Source organism: Pongo abelii, chromosome 2 (genome assembly GCF_028885655.2).
Source record: "Pongo abelii isolate AG06213 chromosome 2, NHGRI_mPonAbe1-v2.0_pri, whole genome shotgun sequence".
NCBI lineage: Eukaryota > Metazoa > Chordata > Mammalia > Primates > Hominidae > Pongo > Pongo abelii.
This window is the reverse complement of record NC_085928.1, coordinates 13,793,908-13,816,081: the sequence shown is the minus strand read 5'-3', so window position 1 is coordinate 13,816,081 and position 22,174 is coordinate 13,793,908. Positions and strand designations below refer to the sequence as shown.

At 42.7% G+C, this 22,174-nt stretch overlaps 1 protein-coding gene across 20 annotated transcripts in view; it reads left to right on the top strand.

The window, feature by feature from the left end:
* Positions 1-22,174, top strand: part of KALRN (kalirin RhoGEF kinase) — a 687,608-nt gene that overhangs the window by 189,963 nt on the left and 475,471 nt on the right. For all 20 annotated transcript variants that reach the window (XM_054551360.2, XM_054551365.2, XM_054551362.2 and 17 more), the window contains exons 2-3: positions 4,574-4,648; positions 11,285-11,399. In XM_054551360.2, the coding sequence (XP_054407335.2) occupies positions 4,574-4,648; positions 11,285-11,399 (190 nt within the window). The remainder of the gene's footprint in view (positions 1-4,573; positions 4,649-11,284; positions 11,400-22,174) is intronic.

Below are 22,174 nucleotides of genomic sequence, written 5' to 3'. Positions count from 1 at the left end.
CCACACGGGTGAAGTAGAAAGAGAAGGCAGAAACCTGAGCATAGGGAAATGTGCAGAAACAGGGCTCAGGCCCACTTGAAGCAACATTAGAACACTTACATAGTAACTTCTAAATAGGTGCACATTAAAGGGGTGTGACTGAGAACCAAAAGGAAACAAAGAGCAATCTGTGGATACTCTGGCAGCTTGAAACTCCAATGCTCTATAAACGCTCACTCTGTTGTTTGTTTCTTCAGTTGTTGAAATCAGGAATGCTTTCTGAAGGAGATTAATATAGAACACAAGGCACCCAGGTGCCCTGGGGAATATACTGCTTCTCTAGACCCACAAAACCACAGACAGGGCTGGGGGCTCAAGGGCCAGTTTTACCATTGCCATGTAAGGTCACACAGAGGCTGGGAGCCACAGTGAGGATGATTGGCATTTTCCAACATGGGAAATGATGACTAGAAACAATGTAAGCATAACACATTTGGAGGAAGGAGAAGCCAAAGTGGGGTTTGGAGAAGACCCATGCTGGAGGATCCTGGGGAGATGGCAGGGGTAATTTGTACTTCCTTAATAGATGCGGAGCATTTCAACTTTGCTAATTAACAGAACAGCAGGCTTGTAATTCTGACAGCAGCAGGACACAAATGGGGTGGGATTAGCACTGAATGCCAGCGAAGCATGCCTTTGTCCTTAAGAAGAGGCACAACACCCACCACCCACGTTGAGTCAGGTCCATGAAGGTGCCACCTCTGATTTTGTTTTTTGTTTTTTCCTGCAGCAACTCCAAGGGCTTAGGGTTTTTTTTCTTAATGTCTTCTGAGGCCTTCTTTAGAGGTAGCAAGCCTGTTTGTTTGTTTGTTTTTTTAGATGGAAACAGGTCTATGCTTGGTCTAGAGCAGGAGTGTCCAGTCTTTTGGCTTCCCTGGGCAACATTGGAAGAAAAAGAATTGTCTTGGACCACACAGAAAATACACTAATACTAATGACAACTGAAGAGCTAAAAAAAATTGCAAAAGAATCTCATAATGTTTTAAGAAAGTTTACAGATTTGTGTTGGGCTGCATTCAAAGCTGTCCTGGGCTGCCTGAGGCCTGAGGACCACAGGTTGCACAAGCATGATCTAGAGTTTATTTTCTAATACTTCTATCAAATATGCCTTATACCAGAAATAACAATGGCAATGTAAGCTTGCCTTCTTCAAGAGGTTAAGCCTCATTGAAGTTCTTCCATCACTATTCTCCCATTTTGGCATTTTGGGCTACCTGCGAAGTGGGGTTATCTGCCCCTGAGCATCTGTAAACTGATTCTGGGGGAAAAATGGGCCAGGAAGCCAGTAAAATGTTTTATCTTCCCAAGGTGCAATGAATCTTGTTAGGGAATTTATTCCCAGTGCTTCCTTTTAAAGCATATTGATCTGATAACCTGAGGATCTTAAAGGCCAACAAATATGAAGAGAAGGTTTAGAAAGTCTCAGAGTATTAGAGCTGAGTAGTACCCTGGAGGGCATCTACTCAGATCGCCAGTGCTTGGTGTGACAGATGAAGTCACTGACCTTGTATAAGTCATTTTAGGAAGGATCAACATTTCATCCATTCATTTATTCTTTCATTAAATATTTATTGAACATATACCATGAGTCTACCAAGACACGTACCTGATAGTGAGAACATGTTGCTATTTCATTGGTCCCGTTTGAGTTAGCATTCAATGAACTTCTCCTTTATTATATATTCCAACAGCTGGTTTCACAAGGGCCCTGGGGGAATAGATATGATACATAGGATTTTTAGCCAGTGCAAATAGGTTTTATATGCAAGGTCACCAATTTCTGAGCTGCTGGGCTAATTAGCTCTACTTGGCTTCACATAATACATATATTGTTGAAAAGTTATATGTAATTTAATTTTTGGCAAATGAAAAACTAATTCAAATCACTAGGGGAATTTTTATTTGAAGAGACTCTGGAGCAAATCCTTTTATAATACGAAAATTTTAGTTGTAATTGGAAATGATTGTCCCCTAGTTTGGATTTTGTAAATCTGGACACTTTAGGTTTTCTTATGGTGGACACACAACCAGGCCCAGCAGTGGCCTCTACAGGGTTGGGGAGGACCCTGGCCTGGGAAGTAGAAGCCCTAGGAATCCTAGAACAGCCGAACCCAAGGTATTGACATTTACTGGAGCCCATGACTGCAAGCTGCGTGGACAAGCTGCATACCTTCTCTCCGGTCCTGGGCCCTGGTGGGGAGAAGGAAGAGGTGGGGCACAATGAGTGGGTGTGATGGATGAGACTTGGAGCTTCCTCTTCCTCTCCAAGGGTGGGAGTAGAGAGGAGATAGGATGGGGAACCCTTTGCTTCCATTATAGCAAATTTGAAACCCTTCCTTAAGGTCTTAGGGCTATTTAGAATTAGGACCCTCTTGTGTACTGCAACACAGTAGAGGACAAGAGTGACAGCAGTAGAAAAAAATAGGACAAGAGTTTAGGAGAGAAGAGAGTTATGTGGACTCTTTTTGTATAGTAAATCTCATTAGTTTGGGCCTTGCTATTGAACTTGTAAATAATCCGAAAGAAGACAGGACTGAAATTTAACTTTTATATTACATTTTTTTCTATAGAAATTAGTAGAGTGCATGGTGATATAGAGGAAAGTGTTTTAAAATTAATGTATAGAAAGATATATTTCACAAAGGAAAATCATGTATTTTGATACAGAAGCATCGTTGTTCACAAACAAGTCATGTATTAGTTAAAGATCCTTGATCCTTGTCTAACAGATAAAGCCTAATAGATTGCCAAGGAAGCTGAAATGTCTCCTCATTGCATGAGGATGAAAAAAATACTTTATATATCTATTTGTAAATTCTATAATAATTTATGTTGATCCTAATGAACCTCTATTAGTGAAATTTAATTGTTTTTCTGTGGAGAAGATAAAATTACAGCATAAATATCTGTAGAAACTAAGGATAGAAAGTTCAAAATAATGCTTATAGGCTTTGAAGTTCGAGTATTCTTTTTTATGGTGTTACTTTGTTTTCCTATTGCTCAAGGTCTTCTCAAAGTGAGCCTTGTAGCTGGTTCTCTGTCAGCTAGTAAAGAGAAACAACTGATGAATAAAAAAACTTGCAGTCTTCATTTGGTGAAAAATGAAAGAGAAGAAATAGGCAAAATGGTCAGAGACACTTAGGAAATTTGTTTTAGGTTTAGGGTATGACCTCTGATCATAGAAACTGGCATTCTGAGGACACATCTCTCTTCCTCCTTGGTTGAGTGTGCACTTGGCCCACTTCACTTCCCTAGGCCAGTGATCTTATGCCTGGCCTGGAATTTTATTGCCAAAATTCCCAGATGGGTTTCTTGAAACAGTCAATGTTTAGAGATTGAAGGATTGAGTGGGATTGTCCTGTCCAGCATGTTGTTTTCCTCTGTCAATTGTCAAATTTGGACCCCAAGGGCGTAAGCCAAGTGGAGAAAGGCACTAGAGGGGATATCCATGGTATCTGGTTCTGCTCTCTGAGCTGACATACAACCGCTCGCCTTCTGAGGTGTATTTGTGTCATGTCCCTAATGGCGACACGTAACAGAGACCCCAGTTATAGCTCGAATTGCTGTAAGTGTGGGTGGCTCTCCCTGAGAGTCCCTGTGGGGTTCTTAGGTTAAATGATAGGGGTAAAATGGGCTAGCCTGGGGTTTGTGTATGTGGAAGCTGGGTCCTGACTTCCCACAAATCTCACACTGGGCTGGATTGTCCTTTGCCTCCTGAGGCTACTGTTCCTCCAGGCACATCTTTAGTTTCCATTCTTTGTGAGCCCCAAGCTTCTGCCTCCAGCCCCCTAACAGGAACTCAACTAGAACATAGAAAGGACTTTCTAAATGAGAAGCAAGATTTAGAAAGAGAACAAGTTAAACAAGGTAGTGCATTTCCTTCCCAGGAGATTTGTGTCTCCCCATCTCCTGTCTATCGTGGACTGATGATGATGACATTGAGGGGAGGAGGAAGAGGTGGGGAGAGGAGCATTGTCATCAACTTTGCTTCCATCTGTAGGAGTTTTGTGGTTTACTTTCCTTGTTTGTAAAATAAAGACTAATAGTTGTTGTGCCAGAGGAAAGGCAAGAAGGATTATTTAGGACTTTGTAATCCATCTTGATATCAATTAACTAATTCAACAGATATTTCCTGAGTGCTGAGTATGTTCAAGACACTGTGCTAGGCACTAGAGGTACAAACATGATTTTTTAAAAGTCCCCCATCTTCAAGTTGCTCAATAGCAACAGGGCTGTTTTTTTTTTCTTTTGCCCCCACGGCATGGAGGTTTGTCCACGTGGGGAGGATGACTTGGATTGTCCTCTCCTTGAGAAGGACCGGGGGGTTGCAGCCCTGATCACCCCTGTGGCTGGCGTGATGTGGAAGTATCCCTTCTGTTGCGGACCCTCTCCTGGTCCATCAGGCTGGGCTGTAGGACCTGGACAAGGCAGGACTTGCTGACTGATGATGGGATTGGGAGACTGAGGATGGGACCCTGCGATTCAGCCAGCTGGCTCCTCTCACCCTGATTCCTTCTGGTTTGTTGTCCCACAGGGTCTTTTCGGAATGATGGTTTGAAAGCTTCTGATGTCCTTCCTATCCTAAAGGAAAAAGTGGCCTTCGTGTCTGGTGAGTATTTGTGGGACTTTCTTTTGTAAAGGACCTAGAGAAGTTGTATGTGTGCACATGTGTTCAGATTCACTTGTGTGTTAGTGGGGGAGAAGTAGGGGTGGGGAAGTTATGCTTGGGGCAGCTGCTTTCTTTCTGCTGCAGCAGACGGAGAGAGAAAGGAGGGCTCTGGCCCCAGCTGAGTGTTCTAAAGGACACCCAGAACCAAAGGGACATTCCCCGAGCTTCCTACCCAACCTCAGCCCCCTGGCCTGGCCCTGTGAGAATTGCTCCAACTGGAGAATCTGTGCACTTGGCACATTCCCTGAGGTTTTACTTGAGTTCATTTCTGCATGGATCAGGGACAGGAGATTTTTAAAGGAGTTTTTGTTTCCTCCTTATCTTTCTGTCCTGGCAAAGGGAACTCAAGTGAGGGTTCATGTTTAGATGTTTAGTTTTTGTTTTTTTCTGAATAATGACTTCCAAATATTTATATCTGACTTCTCTCTCCCATACATCTTGTGCACAAAGACCTCTTAATGTCTCACTCTGGGGTCAGCAATCTGTAGCTGGTGGGCCATCCACCAGTTTTTATAAATAAAGTTTTATTGGTATACAGCAATGTGTTTGTTTATGGAGTGTATTAGTTTCCCATTGATGGTGCAACAAATTTCCATGAACTTGGTGGCTTACAACAACAGAAACTTACTATTGCACAGTTCTGGAAGCCAGAAATCAGTTTCATGGGGCTGAAATCTAGAGTTCAGCAGGGCTGTGCTTCCAGAGTTTCTAAGAGAAAATTGGTTCCTTTCCTCTCCCAGCTTCCAGTGGCTGCCGACATTCCTTGACGTGTGACTGCATCATTTCCATCTCTACCTCCAGGGTCAAATTGCCTTCTCCTCTTGCATCTGTGTCAAATCTTTCTCTGCCTCTCTCTTTTAAGGATACCTGTGACTACATTTAGGGCCCACCTAGATAATCTAGAATAATCGCCCTATCTCAAGATGGTTAACTTAATCATATTTGCAAAGTCTTTGCCATGATATGTTTGTGGGCTATTATTCAACCTACTACAGATTGTGTTGATGGCTGCCTTCTTGGTATAACAACAGAGTTGAGTAGCTATTGCAGAGACCATTTGGCCCATGAGCCTGAAATATTTACTATCTGACCCTTTAAGAAAAAGTCCGGTGATCCCTGATATAATTGAAGCCAAAGACTGGCCAGAGCCCCTAAGGCAGTTGTTCTCAAACAATAAGATATGCCAGAATCACTCTGGGTGCCTGTTCCAGGGCTCCACTCTAGGCCTCCTGGATCAGAATTTCTGGTAGGGTCTGAGGCAGGGGCTGGGGTAGACGGTGTTAGTAGCCAAAGATCGTATTTTGAGAAACATGCCACGTGCTTATACCACATTGACCAAACCCTTATTTCTGAGTGATTGTGGTTATCTACAAGGAGTAGCAGTGGAGTCACAGAGCAAGAACTAGTCCAGTCCTGTAGAGCAGAGGTTCATGCCACAGGCACTGTTGGTCTGGCTATTGGGCGACAGCCAAAACAGAGAGAAGAGGAGGTGGGGAGAGGATAAAGGAAAGGGGAAGTTAAGCAGCAGTTGTCTCCCACCTCATCGGAGAAAAGGCAAGAGCATGATGATTCAGAGTGTAGATGTAGGAGGTGAGGGCAGGCATGCAATGGGAGTGTGCAGAAGACTTTGTAATGACTAAGTGCATTCTATATTATTGTAATTATTGTTAGCAGTAGTAGCAATAGTAATTTATTATTGTCATTCCTGTTAGATGAGAGTGACCTGGCAGCTGCCTCTCCCATTAGGGGCTAGTATATCTTATAAGGTAATGAGCCCCCTGCCACTAAAGATGTTGAAGCACAGGCAGAACAACTCCTTGGCAGGATTATGCAGCAGTGATTTGGGTATGGGGAGAGTTATAGGTAACACAACCTTTAAAACCTTTAGAAACTTGGATTCTGATTGCTTGCTAAGCATATGGGAAGACCTTCTGCAGAAATCCTAGAGGCCACCCAGCAGTGCCAGGCCTCTGATTTCTGCTGATCCCCATAGCCTGGGCTCCCAAGGATGTGACCCAGAGCCCTCTGGGAGCCAAGTCTTATCTTTTCTTCCTTCTTTTTATGGTCGTTAGTTAACCTGATGTTCTTCCTGTCCCCTGGATATCCTGCCAATACTCCCATTTCTCTTGTGCCTGACACTTCTTTTCCTCTGCAGTGCGTTCTCCATACCTTCTGCCAGTTTGAGCCTTTCCTCTCCTTCCAGAGTCAGTTCCTACTTTACCTCCTCCAGGAGACCTTCCTGGATCTAATGTATTCCTCTGAGAATCATCCTATTCCACATCAGTTTGGGGCATATGCATGCACAATACACTCTGACGTGGAGACCCTTGCTTGATGTTCATGGTTTATTTTTTCCCATGTAAATTCAGTCAGAGCCCTGGGCAGAGCCTCAGAAAAAAACCTTCTCAAGTGGTAGGGGCTTGTCCACTGAGGTAAGCCTTATTCAACTGCACCTGCGCTTGTGGTGCCAGAAACTTCTGGGCTTAGGGAACATTGCCCTTCCATGTCTGGGAAGGACACTGAATAAACTGGGAAGATAATGACTGGCTGCATCTTAAAAAAGCAAAAAACAAAACAGAACCAAACCCCAAAACCAAAAAAAAGCAAACAAACAAACAAACAAAAAACCCACCAAACCAACCAGCTCTTACATCCTGAGCTTTTAAAAGATAAAACGCAAAAATAAAACAAAATAAAGAAACCTATAATTAAATAATGCAGTTTAACAGTTGGATTTCTTTCTGAGAAGAAGAAAGCGCTGCAAGGAAGGTGGTGAGCAGAGAAACAGGCTGTTTGTTAATTGAGCCTGCCCTCCCCTGCTAGCGCCCAGCCTTGGCCAGGCAAAAGGAAAGCCATGCTGCCATGGGAACGTACATTGTGAATAATCCAGGGCAGCCCAGAAGCTTCTGCATGTGGGCGTGTGCATGTCTGTGAGACAGGATTTGGGGCTGTCCCTCAGTGAGCCTCCATTGTTATCCAGCACTGCCCCGTTCTGCTCTGTCATTCACAGCTTATGCTCCCCTTGGCCTCTCTGATGTCCTTTGTACTACTTAGAAGTCACAGCACCCATTGTCCCTTTTATCCAGCCTTCTCATGTGGGGTCCATTTCACCCTATTGTCTTTATGTGCATACACTCCTTCCTTTTGGCCACCTCCTCATGATTCCTCTCTGCCTCCTTATCTCCCACCAATGTGGTTTTCCTTATTGGTTTCCACTGTTCCCAGGGAACCTTATGTTGCTGTGGCATAATCTTTTGTACTCTGGACCTGCATCTCTCAAAGTGTTTTCCAAGAACAGTTCCACAGGATGATCCTCTACAAAGAAAACGGGGTTCTACTCTCAAAGAAGTTTGGGAAATGCTGGACATTGTAGCTCTCCTTCTTGGAGAATTACAATGTCCATTAAAATACATTAACATTTTAAGGCTCTGGGAAGTCCTGCAGTAAAGAACTTTATTTTTTTTTAATCTGGCATTTTCCAAACTATAGAATAACCTCATTCCCTAAAAATTTATGTGTCTGTGATGTGTATCCATTAACATCTTGCAGATCTATTGTTATATTGACTTTATCATGGGGTCCTTATTATTCATCTCTGCTTATTGTCCTCTGTAATTTCAGCATCTATGTCAATTATTGATCAAATCCTATAGCTTCATTGCTGCTCAGCCTTCTTGGTACCAAAGTCCTCCACCTACCTACCATGATTATGCACGTCCAAGATGTTGACCCTTGATATGTCTATCTGTGATTTTAGTCCCTTACTTTGACCCTTTCTGATATCCTCTTGTCATTTGGGAGAGGATGGATATGAGAGGAATAAAATCAACACCTTTCCCTCTTTTCTGGGATCTCATCATCCAACAGGACATCTCCCACCCTCCCTGGGCATACCCCATTTATAGGTGCATTAGCTCCACTCTGCCTTCACTGCTTGGAGCCTGGCACAGATACTGTGGCCAAAGCTTTCAACAGAGTTTTCGCTGTGCCCTAGTACCCTGTCAGCAACCCTGAAGCTCATGTCCTACCCAGTCCTACTGTCATTCTCGAGAGAAGTTCTCCAGTGATGGTTTCATTTCCCTCTCTTCAGTACCCTAAGCCTACCCTGACCCTGGACTGGCTGTTGTCTACTGTTCCACTCAAAGAACCATGTCCCTCAGGCAGGCTGAACTCTTCCCTCTCCATCACCTATCTCCGTTTCCTCCTCTCTCTTGGAGTTCAACAGCCTGCCTCAGAGAGGGGGGCAGCCCCATCTGCTGTGGGCTGGACCCCCACCTTGTGCCTTCCCTGAGACCTTGCTCCATTGTTGTCCCTACCCTTCCCAGCATAAAGATTCTCTTCCTCTAGGCTCATTCCTCTCCTTTTTTCTATAATCTTCAAAGGTCTCTTCCTTTCTGAACACCACATGGCTTGATCCTGCTGCCTCCTCTTGAATCCTTATCTACACTTCTGGATGTGGGGAATTAGAATTCCCCAGGCTTTCTCTTCTAACCCCTCCTTCCCTGCCATCTGAACCTTCCAAACTTCCTATTCACTATTTATTATATGATTTTAAAGCTCATTCATTAATGGACACTATGCTTAGGAAGTGGAACCAAGTTTCTCAGGAGTCTCAGACAGGGGAAAAAAAAAAAAAGCAGAAACTTGATTCTGTTTCCTAAGCATAGTGTCCATTAGTGAATGCACTTTAAAATCATATAATAAATAGTGAATAGGAAGTTTGGAAAGTAGAGGAAAGAAAAAGCAACTATCTTCCAGCCATCTAAAAACCTCCCCAGCCATGATCCTGAATCTCATGTCTCCAAGGCCAGCCCTGGTTCCAGCTTGGGAGGGGCAGTGTCAGCCAGCCCTCCAAGCCACTGTTTGCCAGTCAGAGCTGTGGTTCCTTGTGGTTCCAAGACTCTACTTGTAAAATGTCCAAGGAAGTTCAGGAAAAAAACAATAGCTATGGTAAAACAAGCAAACAAACAAACTGCCAGAGTGACAATGCTTGGGGTGAGGTCAAGGATAGAGGGGAAGGTTGAGAGTGTTGGAGGACCTCCCAGCTTTTGGGAAACCTTCCATTTAATTTTCTTGCTTCCTTTTCCTCATGTGGAAGGCAACGGAGAGATGGGGACCATTTCCAAGGCAGATGAGACAAGGGTGGTTATCATGTCAAAGGACCAGGGCTAGTGGTATGAAAGGTCCAACTCTGAGTTAATCTGTATGAATCTACCCTGAGTGGGGGCGCTGGGCAGTGGTGGTGGTGCTGAAACACTTTTTCATCAGGGCTGAATCTCACAGTGGCCTTGATCTTGTGTAATCCTTTTCTCTCTGCAGCCTCCTTACTTCCTCCTCAAGGGTATTCTGGATTGATTTTTTGTCAAGCCTCCCCTCTATCTGTGTGGCTTCTGGACCCCTTAACCAGAAGGAAACCTTATTCATGAACTCACACTTGGGCGGGATCCCTGGGAGACTCCACCCTCTGTGTAAGAGATCCTTGTTTTCCAGTATTGGTGAGGTTCGCACCTCTCCGTTCTCTTTCATTAGATCCCTTTGTGGTCCTACTCTGGGGTAATATCCAGTGGCCACCTGAGATGTGGTGTGAGGAGTCTGTGATCATGACATAGTGGTTTTCTTTGTGTAATGGCCAGTGCCCTGTAAGGTCATAGTTACCCTTAACTTTTTTCCTATCTAACGCCCCTGAGAAACTTGGTTCCACTTCCTAAGCATAGTGTCCATTAATGAATACATTTTAAAATCATATAATAAATAGTGAATAGGGTATTTGGAAAGTAGAGGAAAGAAAAAGCAACGATCCAAAATCCTGGCCTTCTAATAGCAACAGCAATTGTCATTTTGGTATACTCCTTCCAGTTATTTTAAATGTGATGTTTAGAAAACACTTGTAATCTTAGTATGTACATATGCATTTGCAGTGATTAAGACCTTGAGCATTCTGATTTCTGATAAGATTCATGTGATCCTCCAGCAGGAGTGACAGGTGGCACCTCAGGCAGACAGGCAGGGTTGGTTTTTTGGCTGTGTAAAAAATACTTAATGCTTTTTCTATGAATCTAAAAACCTCCCAGTAATGCTATCCTGGGATGGATGCTTTGAGGTCTTCTCATCATAGTAGTCAGCTCATCACAAGCACTCCCACCTCACAGAGGTCTATAAAGAGAAGTAAATTAGAGGTTAAATTTCCAAAGAACATAGCACTTTCCACCAGCTTGTTTTCTCAATAAGAACAGTTATCACCACTTTCATTATCATCTCACGTTTGTAGGGAGCTTTACTTTTCCAAGTGCATCCCCATGTGCCAACTCATCAGTTCTTGCAACAGCCCTGTAATGTGCACAGTACTGTTTTCACCTGCCTTCTACAGATGAGGCACCAGAGAAGCCAAAAGACTTGCCCACGGTCATACGTGCTACCTGCATCTAGACCCCCCCACCTTGTCCTAAGCAGTGACCCGATTTCTCTGGATACCCATTTCTGTCTGATCACCCAGCACTCAGACAGATTTCTTTTTCCTCTGTGGCTTTCCTTTCTGACTGGTTTTCTTAAATACTCTTCTCTTCCTTCTCCTTGCAGGGGGTCGTGATAAGCGAGGCGGACCCATCCTGACCTTCCCTGCTCGCAGCAATCATGACAGAATAAGACAGGAAGACCTGCGGAAACTTGTGACGTATTTGGCCAGCGTGCCAAGGTAAGGGGAAGGGTAATGGCCTGCAGGGGAGCGGGAGGGGAGCTGGGCTGATGCCAATTTTGGAAGGAGCCTCCATCCCTGCCAGGGACCCTAGTGGTTTCTGCTCTTCCAGTGGATTCTAATCATTCCTGGAACACCATTGTCCATTGTCTGCCTCATTCCCATTGTTATTGCTGGGATTCATGTGAATGGGGTGGGAGCTGGAAGTGGCAACTCCGGACACTCGACTCTGTATCACTCAGTTAGACGAAACACTCTATGAGACTGATTTAGGTCATGCATTTTCAGTGGGAGTGATATTGCCCCCAAAGAGAGTGAAAATTGGTTCTTGGGGATAGCAAAATATTTTTTTTTCCATGTATTAAACACAGGTATACATACTCTACCAAGGTACAGTATATGTGTGGTATTAAATTTTCACTGGGTAGGGTGATTAGGGAAAAAGGATCTAAAAAGGCTCCTTCAGGGCCTAGGATGATAATTTTAAAAAGTGGGAGAAACACTGGTCTAGGTAGCACTGGCCACAAAGTGGGTGTGGGAGACATGCCAAGGACATAGTTTATGTATTTTGAGAAGAGAGAGAAGAGACCTTCACTTGATCAAAGAACCACAAGATGTGAGAGTTGGGAGAGCCCTGAGGAGCAATCTAGGCAGATACATGTCATGTCCTGCTTAGGGAAAGGGGCTGACAGGGGATGTGTGTGGTTCACAAGGGTCAGTGGCAGAGCTTGGTCTAGAACTCAACCCTCCTGAGTCCAGCCCTGGTGCTCTCTCACCATATTTGTTCTTGAGCAGCAACAGCACTGCTGTCTGTCTCTTAGTGGGGCCAACGCCTGTGAAATGTTTGTTGTGGCAAATAAGAAATGGTTCTTTGGGCTTTCAAAACCTTCATCTTGTCTCTGTGCATTTTATAGAAGAATTAGTGAATTACAGGGAGGAGCTATATATCCAGCTTTGCCTTTGCTGGAAGACCTGGGATAATTTTTGAATGTGCTGATTAAGTTCTTGAAGCAGGTGTTGAGTGAGGCAAGTACTACATTTCAGAGAGCTAAAGAGGAGATGAATGTAAAGGGATGGTTGGGAGGTGATGGGCAGGTAGTAAAGGGGATTTTAAGAGCAGTCATCACATGCTTGGAAGGATGTTAAATGGAATGGTGAGCCCTGAAGAACTTCAGGCAGAAGACTGTGAACAAATAGTTGCTGAATAGTGTCTGTTTTTTTTTTTCTTTATGATATCCACTGGGAACAGAAAAAAGATAAAAGGTCTTAAGCTTCAGTAAAAGGGATTTGGGTTATATCTGAAGAAGAACTTATAAACTTTGAGTGCATGAGACAAAGAATGTAAGGATGAAAGTTTTTTTTCTGGGGGTCATTATAAAGAAGAAATACTCTTATCTGTCTCAGAGGCAAGGAGGTAGACTAAATAACTCATGATTGATATAGGTAATTTAGCAATTTAGCCATCTAGGAGCTAAGCAGTTTTTTAAAGCACTTTTCCTAAGTATGTGACTAACAGGCATAAAACCAGGAATTTTCTGAAGCAATTTACAATAGAAGTTTTCATAGGGACCTGTGATGAACTCTCAGTTCTCTTAAAGACAGAAGAAATTGGGATCCCGGAAGACATAAAGGGTAAATTTTTCATTCCTGCGTGTTCATCACATAGCTGCAGCTAATTCATGCTCATCTTTTCTTTAGAATAAAGAGGGAAAGAGTTGGAAGAATACTTTTCTTCATTCTGACTTGTTAAGCAAAGAGTGGGACAAAACAGACTGGAAGCAATTTAAAAAGAAAAGGTTTCCGCTGGGGTGAAGGGGAACAAAACCCAAGAGGGGCTGAGAGGAAGGTCATGAAAAAGGTGGAATAATACATTATCACTGAAGGAACACACAAGATGCAGGCTCTCTGCTTCTCAGGGGGTGGTCACATCATTGCAATCTGCACTCCTGAGAATCGGAAGGCTCTTCACAGGGCAGGCAAGAGCCCTATTGCCAGTGGGAAGAACTGTTCTGTGATGCCTGCTGCCCTGCCTCCTGAGGGACCTGCATTCATGAAGTGTAAGCGCCCGGCAGGCCACAGAGTTCACCTAGTCATGCCCACCAGTCACTTCCTAATTCTGTTGGCTACATGTCACACATAATGGCTGTTGGATGGAACAGGATTGTTCTAAAGACAGTGAAGTTTGGAGTAGGAAAACTGAATAACTTAGCAGGTCAGATTATATTTGCCACTTTCTTCTGTGTAGCCATGGCTTTGGAAGAGAAAGGGAACAATGAAAATTAACTGTTAGACTCAGTAGATGATACTGATGAGAAGAAATTATTTATCTGGGTCAGATCCAGGATGCTAAAAAGACAGGCTCTTGTTGTTGGAGGTGGATTATTACAGGCTGGTGTGATCAAGCCTGTAGGTGACATTTGATCATTTGATGCTTTTTTTTGAGACTGAGTCTCGCTCTATCACCCAGGCTGGAGTGCAGTGGCGCAGTCTCGGTTCACTGTAACCTCTGCTTCCCAGGTTCAAGTGATTCTTGTGCCTTGGCCTGCCAAGTAGCTGGGATTACAGGCGCCTGCCACCACAACTGGCTAATTTTTGTATTTTTATTAGAGATGGGGTTTCACCGTGTTAGCCAGGCTGGTCTTGAACTCCTGACCTCAAGTGATACACCCACCTCAGCCTCCCAAAGTGCTGGGATTAGAGGCATGAGCCACCTCTCCTGACCAACATTTGCTACTTATTTATTCATGCATTTATTCATTATGTAGTCAACAAGTATTTAGAGCTTCTCTATGCCAGGTAGATTGAGGATTTGTGGTGAACAGGAACACACATTTTGAGAAATTTAGGGGAAACCTGGGTATTTTCCTACCCAGTGCCAAACCAGTAATAGTAAAAGGCAGCCCAAGATGGGAGTGCATTGTAGCATAGGAGATGAACCAGCCAGCAGAAGACAAACAAATAAGGATAAGTGAGTGGTGAATGAGGATCCTAGAATTTAAGGAACCAGCAAACTTAACGGCCATTTGGGGGACCATTTTAGAATAGATGATTAAACAGATAGTGTTGATAATTTAGAAATGAATAGGAAGAAATAGTCCCACTCTCCTCTCTGTAGGCCAGGCCATATCTGGACCACTGCATTCAACTCTGTAACATTCATCTGTCCAGCTTCATTTTAAGAACTACATAGATCAGTTAGAGTGCTGTCAAGGAAGCAGCACATTAAGGCACCCACAATCCATGTCTCCACAGTCGAAGGAATGAGGGATGTTTGCTGGCAGGCATGAAGATGAAGGAAAAAAAAAACAACGCAATTCCTGACTTCAGGAGAGCTGCCCCAGAAATAAGGGAACAGGCATGGCCTCTGTTGCATTAGCGGGTAGACATTAGAATCAGGAGAAAGAACCTGCCCACATGGAAGCTGTCTAGCAACATTGCTGCTGCCTCTGGAGAAAGTGAACTTCCTGTCACTGGAGACCAGATGACCCTCTGTTAGGGATGCTGTAGAAGAAGTTCCTCTACTGGATTGAAGGTGGGCTTAGATAACTTCTAAGAATCTTTCCTGCCCCGAATTCTAGGTTTCTGTGATATTGGAAAAAACAATGCATCATAAAATCCAGGGCCTCAGAACAAAGTATTACCACCCCCACCAATATGCATCTAAGTACTCTCTTCTCAGACTTCCTAAGTAAGTTAAGGTCTGGGATTTCACTTAAGATTTTGTCTATACCTTAAATCCTAAGAGAACTTCTTTTTAGTCCCCTTGGACTCCAGGTGGAAATTTTGGGGCATTACCCAGGACCAAGGATCCTGCTGGGGTGTAACAGCTTGGATCAGTCCTGACTTATTCGTTCAGCATCCATCTTGGCCTGAGATGAGTCCCGTCATTTTGACTTCTCTGTCTGGCTCCTGATGAGTTTGGGCATCTATCTCCTAGGTCACTCAGGTTTTCCATCATCTTATTCTGAGGAGTCGTAGGTAACAGGGTGGGAAGAAACCTTAAACGTCTTCTAATTCAACTTTTCAATAACTCCATCCACTCAGTTCAACAAATATTTACTGAGTGTCTACTATGAGACAAGTTCTGGATAGGAATCTCTTGATGAGGTCTCATGTTATCTTTACTGTCATCCACCTACACTTATCTAGCATTTTTTTGTCCTGGTCTGCTATCTGCTTACGGTTACTTGTATGTGAAAGGAGTGGAAAGAAAATACTCAGATGTGATCAGCTGATGAATGTCCCTAGAAATTGAAAGCCAGGATATAAAATCCAGCATGAGAGTAAACAACTGTCCAGGCCTAGCCCACAGTGTCTATAATCTACCCACTGTGATTATTGGGAGTTGACGAAATGCTTGAAATAGGAATTTCTAAGCACTACATCTAGTAAGGAAATCCTGGGTTACTTTTATTGCATTGAATTCCTCTTTATCATCACTGTTAGCCTGCTTTGTCATGACCTTCTTTCTGTGACTCCTAAGGGCACCAGTTGATGTATCTGACACTTAATCTGCTCTTAGCAGTTCCACTGAGATACTGAGTGTTCTGCCAAGGAATGTGGTTATCATATTGGTGAGGAAAGATGACAAGAAATTAGGATGAGTTATTCTGTAATGTCAATCAAATCAAGGTGCCTTTACTTGTGGCTTATTATTTGATAACATTTGCTCTTGTTCTACAGATTTCAGCAAAAGATTAAGTTGGGCTTATGGCCTGCACTGTCTTTGTGCAGCATTACCAGAAAATAGGTGTAAGCAGAGAGAACCAGGAAGACAGCTGAAAGAAGAGGGGTAAAAACTGCAAGGGTTTCCTCCCTCTATTTTCTGCATGAGAGAGCCTGAGCTATCCAAACTACTGTCATGAAACGTGTTCTGTTGTAAGGGCCTGTTGAGATGTGTTGTTGGCACCTTTCTCTTTGCTCTGGGATCATCAATAAAAGGAGGATGTGGGGAGGAAGGGGAGGGATCAGGTGATGGAAAGGCCAGATAATAGGACCAATGAGAACATTTAGGTCACATTGTTTACATTTCCCTAAAACATACCTTTTAAAGATCATTGTTGATTTCTTTATCCATTTTAAATTTAAACCCTATGTATAAATAGTTTATAATTTCTGTGTATAAACAAGATACTTTATACACACATTTCCAGCATTACCAGTTAGGTGTCCCTATTGTTGGCTATATGTAACCCCAGTCCTGAAGAGCAAATAGCATTCTACCATGCTGCTAAGAAACATAAAGCAACAGCAGTAACTGCAATTGTTAGTAATCACCTTCCTTAGAGTCATATCAGCTTTTGCAGCAAAGGATGAAGAGGCATCTTAGTCTAGATGGAAGATGCTGAGCTTTGGATCCCAGCTCTACCTTTCTGCAGCTGGGAAACATATGGCCCCTCAACCTGGGTAATTTGGGAAGACTTTAACCAAGAGACAGTTTATAAGTCTGTGGGCAGGGAACAGAGAAACCAGCAAGGTTTGGATCCCTTAGGCATTGCAGGCCTGGAAACAGCATGGAGGGGAAACATCACCACTTCTAAGAGAGAGGAGAGCTTTGTGAGAGGCTGCCTGACAGGAACTGTGGGCTTCAGTGGAAGATGCCACCAACTCATGGTGACTCCATGACTGGGAGCAGGGGAATTGGTACCTTGACCCCACTCTCTTCCCATTCTCTCATCTCCTGTCATCATTGGCTGAATGTACTGAGAAGCCAGATGACAGGGGAGCCCGTTGATGTAGTCCATGTAGGTCAACTTCCCAGGGCACTGGGTAGTGGAGAGAAGATACAGAATGGATTCAAGGTGCAAATGGAAGATATTTGGCACAGAGGGAGACTTTGGACATGCTATTCACCATTTCTGAGTTTAATATTCTTATTTTTATTTTGGGAAAACAATGTCTATCTCATAAGGGTATTGTGAGGAATTATCTAGCAGTCTCTCTCTAGCACCCAGGTGCTTGTAATTGTTAGTCTTTCCCCTAAAGGAGGTCAGTAATAGTAGTAATGATAATAATAGTAACAAAAAAATATATGAACATACATAGATAGCAATATTTGCTACGTATGAGGGACTAGATGCAGTGTATATAAAGGTTATGAAGCACAATAATAAAGCGAGCGCTTGAGAGCCTACCCTCCAATTTGAGAAGCAGAACATCACCTCTATCCTCAATGCTACCTAGGGCTCCTCCCCATTCTGACTCTCCTACTTCCCTCAAAAATAACACTGTCCTGGGTTTTATGTTTATCCTTCTTTTGCTTTTTGGGAGGTATAGTTCAGCACATATTTTCATAAACAATATATTATTTACTTTTCTTGTTTTTGAGCTTTATAAGCATGGTATTGTACATTATGTAGTTTTCTGTGACTAGCATTTTTGAACTATGTGATGTGCAACAACATGGATGAATCTTTAAACATGATTTAGAGTGAAAAAGAAGCTAAGGTTTTGACTCTGAGAACTCCAAACCAAATTATTAATAGATTAATGCAGTGCTAAAGTGTCTCTTGAGAAGTTTCTCTTAGTTAACTGAAATAAGGAAAATTAATAATGATTACTTTTCTCAGTACTTTAGAATAAATATCATAATTTATATCAATATCAAAGAAAAAGTAAAATTCTTTTCAATTTATTAATTATTGGTATTAAGTAAGATAAAGTATATAAAGTCCTTACATAGTGCCAGGTACACAGTAGATTCCATAAACATTAGGTTGCATCTCCTTCTATGGTCTGGGGAAGTCTGACATGTGCATAATTGTGGGGTAGCACCTTGAGTTAAGTGATGAAGTAGAGGGTTGAACCCAGTGCTCTGGCCTCCCAGCATGTGGAAGATACAGCATCTCTGTTGACTGAGAGCGGGGAGACTTCAAAAGGGATGTGAGCAGCATTTAGAAGCCCCAAGAGAATTTTGCTAAAAGCACAAAGGGGTAGGAGTGGGCCAGGCAGAGGGAAGGGCTCAAAGGAATGCTGGGGGTGGGCAAAGGAGGTGAAGGGGTGTCAGGTTAAGTTCCAGAAACTCAAGATGTAGAAACACATAGTATTTTGGGAGAATGGCAGAGGATAGGGCAGAGAGGCATGTAGAATTCCGTGGGTCCAGTTCAAGAAGTTAGTTACTAATAGGCAATAAAAAAGCCATGGAAGAGCTTTTCAGCAGGAGAATGACAATTAAAATTGCATTTTAGAAGATTCACTCTGGCAACTGAGTGGAAGATGAAATGGAAGAGAAGGCTAGCCAATGGGGAAACAGTTCCAATAATGTGGGTTAAAGATAGTAAAAATAACAACTAGCATTTATTAATCAATTCTAGGCACTGTTATAAGTATTTTACATGCATTAACTTAATTCTCACAACACTTTGAGAGGGGAATTATCATTATTTCCCTTTTACATATCAGGAAACTGAGACTTAGAGAGATGAAGTACTTGCCTACTGGCACACAGTCAGTATGATCTGGAGCCAGATGGTCTAGCATGAGAGCCTAAGCTTTTATCCAGTGAAGTGATGAGAAGGCCAAAGTGAAGGAAGTGGCAGTGGTGGCAGAGTGAGAGGATTGATTTGGGGAGAGTAAGAAGGTGAACTCTGAAGGATGGGCTAAGACTGGATTTGGAACAGAGGGACAATGGAAGAGGGCAGTAGGGAAGGGTGCCAACACAGAGATCTAACAATGGTGGGCAGGGACCACTATGCTTCAAACTTGCTTTCCTGAAGCTTCTCTTTGGAACCTAAGTGTGAAGGTTGCTGCAGGTGAGAAATACAGGTGGTAATTGCCTCAGTCTTGGGCTTCTGCTGGCCAAGGCAACCATGGTGGCTGTGGATATGCAGGACAACAGGGGTGGTGAGGGTAGTGGTGGTGCGGGGGGTGGGGGGGGTCCTTCACAGTTCCTCCCCCAGGTGTTTGTGTTCAGTTTTAGGTGAGTTAACTCTCATTTATGCTCATCTGTGAGTGATAGTCAACCATGATTTAGTTACCAAATTATACCAAGAGATGTAGGGAGAAAACAAAAGCACTTAAGACAATAGAAATATTTAAAGAGATTAATAAAAGACTATCAGTAGCAGGGACCCCGAACTTAATGCCTACATTGGTGGGGTAGTCTCTATCGTATTCTAGCGATGATCATCTTGTTCATTTTCCTTGAGTCTGAGATGTTTCCTTCACCCACCTGCCTGTCTATTTCTATATTGGCATTGCTGTGGTGTCAGAAGTACAATTCTGGAATTAGTGCTCAGTTAATGCACATTTTGAGGCTCCTTCATTTCCATGGCCATGCCACCATTGTAGGACTTGGCAGGTCTGTGGGGCCTGCACAGTCCATGTGGGGCTAAGGGACTACAGGGGCTCATGGAAACACTGTGAACAGGGACAGGTTGTAGGGAGTAGGGAAGAGCTGGCTATCATGCTTCAAATGCGGAGAGACACATTTGTGCTTCCCTGGAGAACAATAACTGGAGCAATCAGAGGCGGAAACCACTTGGTCATGAAGTAACTATGAGAAGCAGCCCTGGTTATTCCAGGAACCAGTAAGTGCCTGTAGTGATAAATCAAGGACCCACCCAGCACTGGACAAAAGAATTCCTAATAAGTGAGGGTAGTGAGTCTCCTTCACATGCATATTCCATGTGTACTCTCAGAATGGGCTTTGGGCATCAGCGTTGACTTGGTGGGAGTGGAACGATAGCAGAGAAAGAATGGGCTGCAGGGAAAATGCTGACACCTGGAAATTATGTAGGGTATTCCAGTCCAGGAAGAATGAACCCCAGAATCCTCCCCTCTGGGAGGTGAAATGTGCATGCTTGCTAAAATTTTCTTACCTATAAAATAGGCATAAAGATATTACCAAACACAATTGTAGTGAGGATTCTGTGAGATAACACATATGAAATGCCTAGCCCATTATTTAGCTCACAGAAGGGGCTGACAACAACTGGCAGTTTCTTTCCCTTCCCTTGCTTGAAAGTAGGGACTTTCTTTTATCATTTGTCCTTTATTGTCCCTAGCACTGCTTTTTCAAAGTTAGGGTTAGGGTTATGCTTAAGTTTAGGATTAGAGCTAGTAGTGATAGCAGTTACAGCCATAGGTAAGTAATACTTCGCTTCTAATACATAATGAATGAATATATGTGCCTAACAGTGTGATAAAGTTTTGGCCTATATTTTTAAATTAGAAAGATATTTCTTTTACTGGAGAAAGTAAGTGCAGAAAAAATATTTTCAGAGTTTTTTAAAGCTCTTGTAACTGTACCACCTAGAGATAATAACAATATATTAACATATTTCCTTCCTATTTTTTTTAGAGGTTTGTTTTTTTGAGATGGAATTTCACTCTTGTCACCCAGGCTGGAGTGCAATGGCGTGATCTCGGCTCACTGCAACCTCCGCCTCCTTGGTTCAAGCGATCCTCTTGCCTCAGCCTCACGAGTAGCTGGGATTACAGGTGCCCACCACACGTCCAGCTAATTTTTGTATTTTTAGTAGAGATGGGATTTCACTATGTTGGGCAGGCTGGTCTGGATCTCCTGACCTCAAGTGATCCACCCACCTCAGCCTCCCAAAGTGCTAGGATTACAGGTGTAAGCGACCGCGTCCGGCCTAGAGCTTTTTAAAAACAGAATTGGACTATATTGTTTCTTCAGTTTTGCTGCTTGCTTTATTCCAGTTAGCATCATACTATAGGAATATTTTCATAACATTAAAAACTTTTCACGTGTAATAGTGTGTCTTGGGATGCATCATATTTGATTAACCCTATCACTAGGCATCTAAGTCGTTTCCAAAAGTTCAGTGTTGTAAGTAACCCTCAGTAAAAATCTTTTTATATAAACCTTTGTCTGTATCTTAAGTGGCTTCTTCGAGATAGATCTGTAGCAATCATGGATGTTTTTTAGTTTTTACATGTATAATTTTTTTTTTGCTTTTTAAAAATTGATACATAATGTACATATTTATAGGGTGCATATGATATTTTGATAGATGTATACAATGTGCGATGATCAAATCAGAGGCATTGAGATTTCCATCATCTCAGAAATTTATCATTTTTTTTGTTGGAAACATTCCAAATCTTCTCTTGTAGCTATTTTGAAATATATTATAAATTATTGTTAACTAGAGTCACTCTACTGTGCTATCAAACACTAGATCTTATTCCTTCTATGTAACTGTATTTTTGTACCCATTAATCACCCTCTTTTATTCCTTCTCCCTTCTCTTCCCAGCCTCTGGTAATCATCATTGTATTTACTACCTGTGTGAGTTGTTTTTTTCTAGCTCCCACATATGAGTGAGAACACGCAATATTTGCCTTTCTGTACCTGGCTTATTTCACTGAACATAATGTCCTTCATTTCCATCCATGTTGCTGCAAATGATAAGATTTCATTCTTTTTATGGCTGAAGAGTACTCCATTGTGTATTTATATCACATTTTCTTTATCCATTCATCTGTTGATGGACACTAAGATTGATTCCACGTCTTGGCTATTGTGAATAGTGCTGCAGTAAACATGGGAATGCAGGTATGTTTTTGATACACAGATTTCCTTTCTTTTGGCTACATACCCAGCAGTGGGATTGCTGGATCATACGGTAATTTTATATTTTTTTTTTTTGAGAAACCTCTGTACTGTTTTCTGTAGTTGCTGTACTAACTTACATTCCCACCAACAGTGTATGAGTGTTTCGCTTTTTCTGCATCCTCCTCAGCATCTGTTATTTTCTGTTTTTTTTTTTTTTTTTAGTGGCCATTCTAACTGAGGTGAGATGATATCT